This window comes from Cryptosporidium ryanae (assembly GCF_009792415.1).
Source record: "Cryptosporidium ryanae isolate 45019 chromosome Unknown contig_16, whole genome shotgun sequence".
In the NCBI taxonomy this organism is placed as follows: Eukaryota; Apicomplexa; class Conoidasida; order Eucoccidiorida; family Cryptosporidiidae; genus Cryptosporidium; species Cryptosporidium ryanae.
In genome coordinates, this window is record NW_027125559.1 from 1 (window position 1) to 12,585 (window position 12,585).

General features: G+C 44.6%; 4 protein-coding genes across 4 annotated transcripts; 2 read left to right on the forward strand and 2 right to left on the reverse strand.

The window, feature by feature from the left end:
* Nucleotides 1-73: 73 nt before the first annotated feature.
* FG386_000684 (uncharacterized protein) lies at nucleotides 74-766 on the forward strand (the record flags this gene model as incomplete). Its single annotated transcript, XM_067340028.1, has 1 exon — nucleotides 74-766. A coding segment is annotated over one exon (693 nt), but the record flags the coding sequence as incomplete, so codon positions are not given.
* A 655-nt stretch (nucleotides 767-1,421) lies between these two features.
* FG386_000695 (uncharacterized protein) lies at nucleotides 1,422-5,795 on the reverse strand (the record flags this gene model as incomplete). Its single annotated transcript, XM_067340039.1, has 1 exon — nucleotides 1,422-5,795. The coding sequence occupies one exon, from the start codon at nucleotides 5,793-5,795 to the stop codon at nucleotides 1,422-1,424; it is 4,374 nt and encodes a 1,457-aa protein (XP_067196237.1).
* A 784-nt stretch (nucleotides 5,796-6,579) lies between these two features.
* FG386_000706 (UDP-N-acetyl-D-galactosamine) lies at nucleotides 6,580-8,698 on the forward strand (the record flags this gene model as incomplete). The annotated part of the gene is made up of 2 exons (XM_067340050.1): nucleotides 6,580-6,673; nucleotides 6,795-8,698. The coding sequence occupies 2 exons, from the start codon at nucleotides 6,580-6,582 to the stop codon at nucleotides 8,696-8,698; spliced, it is 1,998 nt and encodes a 665-aa protein (XP_067196248.1).
* Nucleotides 8,699-8,782: 84 nt separating this feature from the next.
* Nucleotides 8,783-12,334, reverse strand: FG386_000714 (casein kinase II; the record flags this gene model as incomplete). Its single annotated transcript, XM_067340058.1, has 2 exons — nucleotides 8,783-10,331; nucleotides 10,497-12,334. 2 exons carry the CDS (start codon nucleotides 12,332-12,334, stop codon nucleotides 8,783-8,785), a joined length of 3,387 nt encoding a protein of 1,128 aa, XP_067196256.1.
* Nucleotides 12,335-12,585: the final 251 nt, after the last annotated feature.

A 12,585-nucleotide genomic window follows, 5' to 3' on the forward strand; every position in this document is an offset into this window, starting at 1 on the left:
CGAAATCGAAAGAGAATTGGTGGATGAAAAGGAAGATTCGTGTTGTTCATGCGGAAAAAAGAACAAAAATAAGGATAAGAAAAAGAAAGAAACTGACGATTTATTGGAAGAGGAAGAAGTGGAGGAGATGGAAGAAGTAAAAAAAGAGAAAAAAGAATCATGTTGTGCATGTAACAAGAAGAAAGACAAAAAAAATAAGAAGAAAGAAGAGGATGAAATAGATGATATCTTAGAGGAGGGAAGGGACAAAGAAGAAAAGGAGTCATGTTGTGCATGCAGCAAAAAGAAGAGCAAAAAGAATGAGAAAAAAGAAGAGGACGAAATAGATGATATCTTAGAGGAGGGAAGAGACAAAGAAGAAAAGGAGTCATGTTGTGCATGCAGCAAAAAGAAGAGCAAAAAGAATGAGAAAAAAGAAGAGGACGAAATAGATGATATCTTAGAGGAGGGAAGGGACAAAGAAGAAAAGGAGTCATGTTGTGCATGCAGCAAAAAGAAGAGCAAAAAGAATGAGAAAAAGGAAAACAATGAAATAGATGATATCTTAGAGGAGGGGAGGAACAAAGAAGAAAAGGAGTCATGTTGTTCATGCGGCAAAAAGGAGAAAAAGAACAAGGAAGATTGCAAGGAGAATTTGACTACCGTTGAAGAAGAAATTAGGAGGTTAGAGGAGGAATTAGCTGAGGCCGCCGCTATGGAGTCTGACAATGAAAATTCTTCTTGTTCATGCTGTGTCAAAAACAAGAACAAGAAAAAGAGCGGTTAAGCTGTCTAAATCACAACTAGATTCATTAACTTAGGCTGGTATTACTATATTTATTTTAAAGAGACCGATCCCAGCATACAAACTTTGGCTGGCATCCGTGTTCCACACCTGCTTCCATATTAATGAGGCAAATCTGGACTAAGGGGAAATTCAAATACCTGTAATCCAGTACGTGATTTGAGCACTTAAGGGCCGAGCGAGACTAAGGGAAGTCCTTTGGCGAATACTATTTGAACTCAGTGTTCTAAAATGCAATAGTCATTACGCTCCTTTTCTGACATTATTGGACTAACAGGGGAAAACTAACCGTTAAATACTACACTTAATGTGGTAGATGGACCTTATTTGTAGTTAATGGAAACACACAAAGGGTTTTTTCTGTGCTGATGAGTCTGCATTGCCCATTGAGAGTGTAAACATTGAGTTATTTAAAAAATAAAAGAATTAGAGTAAGCTATTTAAAACCTATACAATAAACGAATAGAAATGATAACTTTTGTAATCGCCGTAATTTTACTTTCTTCATAATATATATTATATTTTGTGCCATAATGATTTCCACTATAATACGAGGATTAATTAGTACCTTAAGCAGCGAAAATGAAAACTGTTCAAATATAGTTATGTATTTGAGGATAAATAAGCCAAAAAACTATTATTGTTGAAATATTTTATAGATATCCGCCATTAACGGCCACTTAATGTCAAAAGCAACAGTTTCGTTGTGGTCATACAACACTTTCTCTTCCCTTCTGCAACCCAGATTGTATGTTTGGTTTTTCCTCTCATTTAAGAACCCCAATCCGCCATGAGGGGGAGTATCGTCAACAGGAGGCTGAATTTCGAGATGTTTTTCGGCATATTCAATAAATTCCTGAGAAATTTCCAGAGAAGTCTTGTTTTGAAACAAGATTTCTTGTTGATTGAAGATGTCAAGGAACTCGTCGTACAAATAGTCAGATATCTCAATATAATCGCTCATTCTGCATACATTCAGATCAAACTCGTCTGTCTTTTCTCTGAACTCCTCGTCAACATTGCTGAAAAATATGCATTTAAAAATGAGGGGCTTAGACCTAAGTATTTTGTTTCGCCTTATAATCACGTATAAGAGGCTCTTAAGTAAAACTGGAATGGAAGGAAAGCGAGTTGCTTCAAGACCCCTACTGTCATCCTCGATCTCCCGCACAATGCCTTCGATTTTCGAGATAATGTGTTTACAAACCACTTTCACAAACCAATTGGACCTTCTGATCTCAATAGATGAATTAAACTTTACATTTGAGAGATTGTTCACGACCTTCCTGAGTGATGAAATGGGATCCAGAGAAGTCATTACAAGTTCTGTGAAGATATTCTGAAGATCAATCTGATCTATGGATTCTTGGGGGCAAACATGAGTAATCGAGTCGGACAAATTCACAAATTTTGCTCCACTTGTGTTGAATATTTTAAATCCTCTGATTTTCCCCACTTTAGTGTGAAAATCAACCCCATCGAAGCTGCTCACTGTCATTTTCTTTAGTGAAAAATTACAGATTATTGGCACCGTATCTCTCTTGTTTTTAATCTCGATGCTCGAAATTTTGTCATTAAACAGGTTTAGCGATACATCAAAATCCACGTTTTTCCTGAATCCTCTCAGGAAATCAAGTGACATGAACGCCAGGATCATTTGGTAAGAATGAGATCTCAACAGACTGTCAGTCAGTCCCAACACCAATGTCGAGTGAGATATCCAGGTTAAAGAGTGAACTTCGTGAGGAAAATTGGACACCTTTTGCAACACTGTTGTAAAACGGACATTTGGAGGATTTTCAATGAAGAAAACGTTTTCTGACAAAATACCCGTTTGAATCACGCTTTTTATCTGTTTGGAAAGGTCGCTCTTCTTTTCGGAGAGAGGTAGGTACATTAGATTCGAAGAGTCGCCTCTAAAATTTGCAGTACTACCATCTTCATTCACAAATTTCAACTTGGACTCAATCATGTTAATGTTTCTTCTAGAGTGAAAAATGTACATCTTGGGAAATACTAGCTCCAGTTTTTTCTTAACCAAATATCTCTCCAATTCTTCATTGCTCGTATCAAAGTTATTGTACAGTATTCCATTCAAATTCCTTAGTTTTGTCTCAGATTCCCAAAATAAAATCGCATCTTTTCTATGTTTCTTAATTATCTCAACTGCCTGTAAATTAAAGCTTTTGGTGTACTTGGAGGTGTCGTTAACGCTAAAATAGTCAAGAACGTCGCTGAAAACAAATTTGTTTTCTGTTTTGTCTATAAATGTTTGATTCGTGTCTAAAAACAGTCTTCCATCTACTATCAATTTTAAAGTATCTGTTTCCGTGCTCACACTGAGTGTCCCCGAACATACCCAACCGATCTCAACCTGACGATTACCTTTGCTATTCGAACTGAAGATGCAAGGATTCAGCAGTTGAGAGAACCTTTCCGCATTGTCCGAACTTTTTCTCAGCTTTACCAAGTAATAGGCCATTGGACCGTCCCTTGTTATTTTGTTAAAGTCAACGTCCCCGCAATCTATTTCAGACTTGAACCGCATACAAAACGTGATTATTCTCTGTAAGGCTGCCAGTCCCATCAGATCTATAACGATCTTCTCAAACTCTACAGAGATCTTATTGTTGATATACACCGAGGAGTTCGACGGATTCTTGTATTCGCCTGCAGTTCTGTTGTAATCACCACTCAGTTGCGAAATGTCCATCCAGTTCAACGTTCCGGATAGATTGCTTTCCTTGGAGTAGTCCGTTGAACCGAAAACCATATCTGGTCTTGCTTTGTTCTTTTTATCTTTAGATATAGAGACAAAATCTAAATTAGTTCCCTTTTCTGAACTCTTTTTGCTATATTTGTCCAGAATTGTCGAGGATATTTTATTCGAACTCAAAAAAGCATTTTGATGAGAAGCCAGTTTTGAATTTAAATTAATTAAGATGTTAGAACCTACATAGTTTAAGCTCTTTCCCATATTCTTTTTCCTGTTCATTTCTTTAACTTGTTTTAGTTTTCGCACCAAGAAGTCCCACTCCCCCCACTTTGTCTCATTAAAATCAGCAAAAGAAACATACTCCAAGACCTCGTTTGATATGTCGTCTCTTGTAATATTAAGGGCCTCACTCTGGTCTATCTTGCACTTTACCTTCTCTGAGTTAAGGTAAAGGTCGTTGAGCTCCCGCTGATAATCCTCTTCGTTCTCGTATGTTTTCGGTCTGTGAGACATTTCCAAGTACTCGCAGGCCCTTTCCGAGTAAATGATATTTGAAAGCCAAGAACAAGGCAGTGAATGAGGGGATGAAGTGATCTTCATAGAGGACGAGTCTATTCCGTACTTGAGGTGATAGTAGAAAAAGCAAGGCTTTATTATGTCGTCTTGTCCCGCGAGAGTCAGATAATCCTTCCAATTATCCGAAAAAAGCCTAATCTTTTCATTAATGCCTCGTCGTATATTGAAAGGCTCTAAATTCTCTACATTCAACCTGTCCTCCCCTGCATTGCTCCCGAGAAGCCACTCCGAAACCAATTTGCTCTCGCGAATCACAGATAAAGTCCCGTTTTGTTCAAGATACTCCTGGAATGTTTGGTAAGTCTTCAAAAGAGTATTTGGAATTGAAATAATACTGTTCAAAAAACGCGAAGAAAAGCTCTCGGCATCCGAAAGGTAAACCGGACACGGATGCGTACCTATGAATTTATCAATAGGCACTGGAAAATCAGACTCCATTATCTCAACGGCGTCCTCTAGATCTATGATCTTAAGATCGTTATAAAGACTCATGTCTATCATATCCAAATAAGACAGATTGAAGACTCCGGTCGCGGGGTCTTTGTATCTTTCCGACAACTTAACGAGGACGTTCCCCTGGTGAAAGTCGCAGTGAATTCTAAAGGATCTTTGGTGCATCCACCTCCCTCTAGAAAAGTCTGCCTTTTGTTCGGGATAGTACGACACTCCACCTCTATGAAACAAATCCAGTAAATGCAAAAGTCTTCTGAATAAATTTAGGGAAAAAATGATGCTTTTCTCGGCGACGGAGCCCAACCAATCGTTTACGGTGTCCTCCAAAAACCCTATCTTAGCCTCAAAAGACATCAAACCCCCGCTGTTCCCGGAACTTTCAGTGTAGTTGCTTATGCGGCTCTCCAAAACGCCTCCTATCTCGTCCTTAAAGTACTTTAGAGTACTTTGGACGCTGGTTAGCTTGTACACTATTGAGGAAAGCGCGGGACCTTCAATGAACTCCATGAGCAAAAGGTCGTTTGCCAACATCCTTCTTTCCGGATTAATAAAAGCGCTGTAAATCGAGGGGTGGAGTCTGATTCTGGAAGAGCCATAGCTGCTGGAGGCGATTCTCGAGTAGACTATAAGTTCGTGATTGAAGTGGTAAAGGAAGTCGCTTGTCCTCCCGTCAACCTTCATAACCAACCTAAGAGGAAACTTTTCGACTCTTTTTGACCGGAGACATCTTACTCTCAAAGAAGACTTCGTGCCCAATTCATATACACACCCTGAAAAAAGCTCGAATGTGGCTCCAGACTCCGAACGAGATGCGGAATCGCGATCCTCGCCGTTTCCTATTATCGCAAATATGGTAGAGGCCTCCTTTCCTTGGGATGATATCAACACTTGGCCGGTTTGCGGATCCAGGGGGCACTTTAGAATGTCGGAGAATTCCCTGCAAATAAGCTTTATTCTGAGAATGCTGCACTGTCTGTAAATTTGGCTCAAATTCTTGTATCTTTTGAAGAACACTATAGGTGCGTACCAAACGTCATTCTGCAGCTGGGGAGTTAGGCACTCGCTTAGGTTCTTAATCTGATCCAAAGTGGTCACCCTGCTTTCCTTATTCGAAACAGCCAAGTTGTCGCTGCTCCCAGAGAGCTCGTTCCTGTATAACCCATAAAGCACTCTCGCATTTTCACGACTATCTATAGATCTTGGGCTGGCGCATTCGCTTCCGGAAAATCCTATCAGCAGCAAGATCAGGGACCAAACAATTCTCATCTTCAATCCAAACTCAAGCTCCACTTCCTTCCATTTCCAATATAATCCAGATTTCTTGTTTCGCCTTGTCTACCTTGTGTTCCCGTTTTTACATTTACGTTCAATTTTAATATTGAAATTGTCAATTTTTGTGATCCACAAATTTTACCGCAAAACCAAAACATTCACATTCGCCGCCACTTCATCTCCCTTGTATTGAGGACTTCCCTTCCCGTTTGCGTTATTTCTATTCCTCCAATTTCTGCGGTTTTAAAATGACCATCCCAGCGTCCGACCTCCCTTCCTTGTTCTGCATCGCCTCCTCCCGACTCTCCGTCTCCTCGTCGGTGGATCACGAGATTTCTGCAGCCCGGCACATGCAACGCCTACCCACACTCCGGGCTGCAGCACCAAGACCGTGACCACAAAACAACTTTTGCCAATTTCAGAAACTCCTTCATTTCACGGACTCTTCTTCAAACCGGAGGCCAGACCTGGTTTCCGGACCCCTCTCTCCGTGAACGAGCAGATTGGGGCCGGGAATCATATGGCTTTCCTAGTTCGAAGGTAGGTACCTCCAGTGCTTCCCCTGTCTCGCGTTGAGTAAGATGCAGCATGTCCCAAAAAAGTAGATAATACGCTCCTTGAGTCCCGAACACCTTAATTGTGGTCGTGTTTGGTGCTTTTTTTTTTTAATTTTTTCTATCCTCCCAAGGGACAAAAAGACTACGTACCGTACACATTAAAAATAAATTTGAGAAAATCAACTTTTGCTCGACAATTTAAGTAGAGGTAGAGGGAAGAAATGTTTAGACTCAAAAAGTCAAGAGAGGAATTGATATATAAGATCACGTTCGGGCTGAACATACTGATTTTTTGGGTGTTGTCGAAATCGATAAGTAAGTTAGTTCTCAGCCCTGCTGCTTTAATGTGGCTGGGAGGGTTGCTTTGGAGATCTTGACGAATGTTCGCCCACGCGAGTGGAGTGAGACCGGAACTGGTTTCTCGCTTTAAATCAAGACGGTTTTCGTGATCTCCAGACCCGATATTGCGGCTTCGACGAGATAACTTTCTTGCGTGATGCAGCGGTCTCCGTGGGACTCACGGGTTTCTTCTTGGTTATATCTTACTTTGGGAACAAACGCGTGTTTAGGCCTTACAAGAACTACAATGAGGATTTGCCGGAGTCAATTAGGGCGAATCCGGTTTTGAGACTTGTGCACAAGTTGTTCTCGGACAGATTGGTGGTTAACTCGGTGATTTTTTGCTTGTATGTGGTGCTGTTCTTCTCGCTAAGGGAGTCTCAGGTTGGAGAAGACGACATCCAGGTGATATATAGAGGAACATTCGAGGGCTTGGCTCCAATGCTGGCCAAGTCCTCGCGAGAGTTGATAGACTCCGGCAAAGGCAGATTTGAAAACGCCAAAAGAGAGGGATTCGACGGAATCAGTCTCGTTATACCCATCAGAGACGAGGACGAGTTTATAAGCAAGACCATATCGTTCACTCTGTCCCTTCCGAACAAAAACCTCTTAAAGGAGATAATCGTTGTGGACGATTGTTCGAAAAGAGAAGTGACCCACCTGCTCAAGAAACAGCTCCCGAGTCAGTACTACAGATACATTAAGGTGATCAGACTGAACAGGTGCGAAGGTCTAATCAGGAGCAGGATCCTGGGTGCAGACGCCTCCTCCTCCAGCGTTATAGTCTTTATGGATGGCCACTGCAGACCAAAGGACGGCTGGATCCAACCCCTGGTGGACAGACTCAAAAGCAAGCCGAAGGCGATAGTTTGTCCCATGATAGAGGATATAGACAGATACACATGGAAGGACATCGGGACCTTTGGACTCAAGATGATGTTTGACTGGAACTTTGAGTTTAACTGGTACGAGGACTTCACCGAGACCGTTCCGATAGCCTCTGGGGGCCTTTACGCCATCACCAGGGAGTGGTGGGAGGAGTCAGGGAAGTACGATCCGGGGATGTTGGAGTGGGGAGGGGAGAACATAGAGCAGTCTATCAGGATTTGGCGCTGTGGAGGCGAAATAGTGTCGGAGAAGAAGAGCAGAGTCGGACACATATTCAAGAGAGATCCAAAGCCAAATCCGGAGAACAGACTTGTCTTGCAAGTGCAAAGGAACCAGAAAAGAGCGGCTCTCGTTTGGCTAGACAAGAAAAGATACAGGTACTTCGAGACGATCCACGACATAGTGCAAAGGCTAAACGAGACGGAAAGTGGGGTTGGCTTGGAAGAGAGGGAGAAGATCAAAGAAAGACTTAACTGCAAGCCGTTTTCCTGGTACATCGAGAAATTCAGGGCCTCCTTCGACAGGGAGGGGCTGCTCTTGGACAACTTTAGACACCTCAAACACAGGTCTTCCGGACTTTGTCTCACCGCCTCTTACAACGAAGTCGTCACGGGGACGAATGACAAGGCCGTGGTGTTTAAAAAGTGTGATAAATACGACGACACTCAGAAGTGGGCCGTCATATTCGGAAGAAGACTCGTCCTAAATGGCATGAAGAAGTTCGGATGCTTAACCAGAGGCCCTAGAAACGTTGTTGACAACTCCATTCTGAGAGTAGTTCCCTGCGAATTCAAGGCCTCGCTCGAGGGCGGAAACGATGGACAGTTTTGGAAGATAGACATCCATGACAATCTGCTTTTTGATGACTCTTTTTCCGACTCAAACCCCGAGGAGTTCTCGAAGTTGAGAAATTCTTTCAGGATTTTTAACTCTGGTAAGTACGTCCCTCCGAGTCCAGACGGTAACGACAGGGTCCCGGTAGACGGCAACGAGGCCTTCAAGTCGTCCAGCAGGTGCGTAACGAATCTCAATGACAAGGCAGTGATGAAGTGGTGTCCCGAGGAGGACGATGAGACGTTCAAGTTTGATCCCGTGAAATTTAGTAGCTTTTAGGTTGAGGCACAAAGGAGACGCAAGCGCTTTAAACCACGCAGTTCTGGTTCTGCTTGGCCTTCCGTTGTAGCCAACCCTAGTCGTTTAGATTTCTCGCAACGAACCGCTTCCGTCTCTGCGGTGGCTATTCACATTTCCAGAGCACGAAAAGACGGTCGGAGGCGGATTTAGATTGCAATGTCCCACAGACTTGGCGTAACTCTCTCCCATATAATCCCTGTATCTCTCAACACCTCTCTTTCTCCCTCTTGCACTCAGCATCGCGTGATCACCGTACTTCTTGGTGAAAAAGGGATGCTTCAAGGCCTCCCCTGGTCCAATTCTGTATCTGTAGTCGAGAGTCAGCATCTTGGACAACAGATCAAGGGCTTCGAGGGTGACCAAGTCAGTGTTTTCCTTGTTTACCAGAAAGTAAAACGTTCTCGGATCAGTGTACCAGGGTTTGGTCGCGTTGTATATCTTTCTGGTCCTCAACAAGTTCCCCATTATGGCCTCTGGAACCGTTCCGTTGTACTTCCTGGACACTGCCAGTATGTTGTCTCCCCCGAGCAGGGAACCTATCTTTACAATCTGGTCCTCGTTGTCCCATCCAGGGAACAGTACGTCCGGGTGAGGGGAATCTTCGGAATACACCCCAACGAATCTTTTCGGATGAGTTGCGAACATCCTGGAAAAGTAGTTGCTCTTGGAGGTGCCCAGTCTAAATATCATTTGCGAGAACAAACACCCGATGGACCAGGTGTCCAAGGTGTAGTCGTAATTCCTCAGTCCCAGCAGCAGTTCGGGGGCCTTGTAGTGTTTGGAAGCCACTCTCGGACTGTATTCCGCCTCCTCCACATAATACTCTGCGAGGCCCCAGTCTATTATCTTCAATTCCTTTTTCCTTTCGTTTATGATCACGTTTTGGGGTTTTATGTCTCTGTGAAATATTCCGAGGGAGTTAGCGTACTCGATCCCCTCTATTAGCTGTCTCATGTAGTTCTGGACGTCTCCGTACTTGAGTCTGGGCAACAGAGAGTAAAACTGCTCATTTCTGACGTACTCCATCACAAGGGCAAAACTCCTTTTCCCCTTGACGTTGGATCTGACCTGCGCGTTCGGGTACGATATTACGTCCAAGAGCCTGATTATGGAGCTCCTGCCCTTGGTGTATCCGTCGTCCCTGCCGTAGTGGCCGTTCAACTGACTAAGTATGGCCACCTCCCTCGCAATCTTCCATTCGTTCACGCTTTTTAACTCCTTTATCGCGACGGGAACTCCCTTCAGCAAGGATATCTCCTGGTCAGACACGCTCTCCTTGGTCGGATCTATGAAGATCGTGCCTTCCATTCCCTCAAAATCCACGAGTGGACAGTGGTCCACTCTCCAGGAAAGATAAACGTTCGAGTATTTGCCGCTTCCCACGCTTTCTCCCTTAATATAACAACTGTTCCCATTGAAACTGGACACTATTTCTTGCAGGGAGGGGTATGGGATGTTGTCGTCTCCGCTAGACTCAGGTGGTGCAGTAAAGATCGAATTAAGTGAACAGACTGCAAGCACCAATGCTAGCGACCCAAAAGCCGTCTTCATGATCCCGCACTCGAATCTTCCCTTGGGCAGCAGTCGCTCATCATCGCCACTATCGCATCCGCTTGTCGCAAGAACCTTCCGGCCTCCTTCTCAACACGCAAGGTGTAGGCGAATGCGAGCCGGCCGTCTAGTCTTGTTAATCTTAGGTCTCGAGTTTTCAGCACAGTATCACGCTTTTGTGCCGGTCTCGGTTGCCGCCCTAACGCATGTGCATCTACACAAAAACCTGAGTGACGCATTTCTTCTATTTTTCAGTGCAACGACGGACATCTGTCCTTCCGCGAAGCCTTCAGACTCGCATTCCGAGTCTCTCCCTTTCAGTGCGGACTCCCTGCCTCCGTCGCTGCGGGAGACCTTCTCTCCGAAGGGAGACTTGAGCTGGTTTTGAGAAGGAAGGGAAGATCCGAAGCGTTCCTTAACCCACTTTGCGGATATCCGCCTTTCCAGAATCGAATTTGGGGAGCAGCAGGCTTGGGAGTCGGACATGATGTCGGGAAGGGTGTTGCGTTTGTGATCGGCTTTGCCTAGACTGCTGTGTCTTGGAACGGGGATTTCCGGCCTATCCAGAATTGAGGCTTCTGACTCCGTCTCGCCGTTCTCGTCTTTGTCGCTTCTCTTTCTGCTGAAATACCTGTTCACCGAAATGCTTTTCTTCTTCCTTACGTTTGAGATGCTTCTGGACAAAACGCCGCTTCTGTCAGAAAACACGTTAAAGTAGTCAAGTATTCCCTCTACGTAGGGGCTTCTGACTACGTTCTGGCGTTGCGTTAGCTTCTTTCCCAATATAATGCTCCTAAATTCCTCCAAGCTTGTTGGATGAACGAAATGCTTGTTTCGCAAAAAGGGGTGCCTCAGGAGACTCGCCGAGCTGGCCCTTTTTTGGGGGTCTGTTTGCAGACAAGAGTCGACAAAGTCCCAAAATTCCTGGGAAAAAAGCCCTTTGACCTCTTCCCTTATGCCTTTGTGTGGAGGCGGGGATCTCAATATGTGCGATAAAAGGTCTTCCAGTGTACTGAAGGCTGGCCAGGGAATTCTCCCGAAGGCCAACTCCAACACGGTTATTCCCAGGGACCACACATCGGTCTTTTGGGTGTGATCCTGTCCCAAAATGACCTCGGGTGCCATCCAAAATGGACTCCCAAGCAACTCCTCTCCTTTGCCGCTTAAATCGTGCAACAGGTTGTCTCGCATCCTGTCGCCTCTCCCGTCCAAATACACCTTTCTTGATATGCCAAAGTCCGCGAGTTTCGCCTTGCATCTGTCTGAAACCAAGATGTTCGCACTTTTTATATCGTTGTGAACGACATACTCGCTTCCGCTCCCGTAGTGAAGTCTTTTCAGAGCCTTCACCACGTCACTCACAACCAAGGCTATTAGCTCCTCCGGAAAAGATCCGTACCTGTTGTACATTCCGTACAAGGAACCTCCTTTGCAGTACTCCATTACTATAAACAAATATGAACCTGACGTAAATGTGACGTAGTACTCGAGTATCTCACTGCAATCTTGCAGCTCCGACATAAGCTTAACTTCTCTCCCCGCCAGTGCAACCGGATCTTCCCCAGCCAACGAGTCGCCCTCCTCCAGGTCGACTATCTTAATGGCGACCAAACTGCCTGATTCTCTCAAATTCCGGCTCCTCTCGCCCATTTCCATGAGTCTTCTGACGTGAAACCCAGACACCTCCGCCTTCACTGAACTCCTTTTCCTGCAAATCAACGACTCCGTCTCCAAACGCGTTTCGGGTCCTCTACTCTCGACCCTTGAATCCGCCAAAACCACTATTCCGCAGGATCCCACACCGAGATGTTCGAGGATGCCAAATACAAATACAAAATCCTCTCTTCTGTCCTCCGTTGCGTCACGGCCGCTCTCCTCCATGTTAAACTCTGCCTTGTCCGACAAACTCTCGCGAGATGAGTCGTTGAATATTTCAATGCTGCTTCCTATCTCAAAAGCCTCCGCGAGTCTCTGTACCCTAAGTCCCGCTCGTGCTCGTTGAATGGCCGACGAACATTCTCTGGTCCCCGGCAGCTCCTCAGTTCCATTCTTTTTGCTCGCCATGTTCTCAAGGCCTCTGGCGTTTCCATTCAACACGTATTACCGCATCTGTCAACCCAGTGTGCAACTGAGCCAACTTCTGGTGCAAATGAACCCGAATCGCAGTGCAATCCAAACCACTAAAGCACCTCTTTCTTCCCGTTCTCTTCTCCAAAGTCAGCTCGTAACTTTGCTCTGTGTGTTTCCCGCCTATTCACACCAAAAAGACTCAAACAAAAGAGAGAAAGCAGACCGTCTTTGAGAACTAGTTAAAT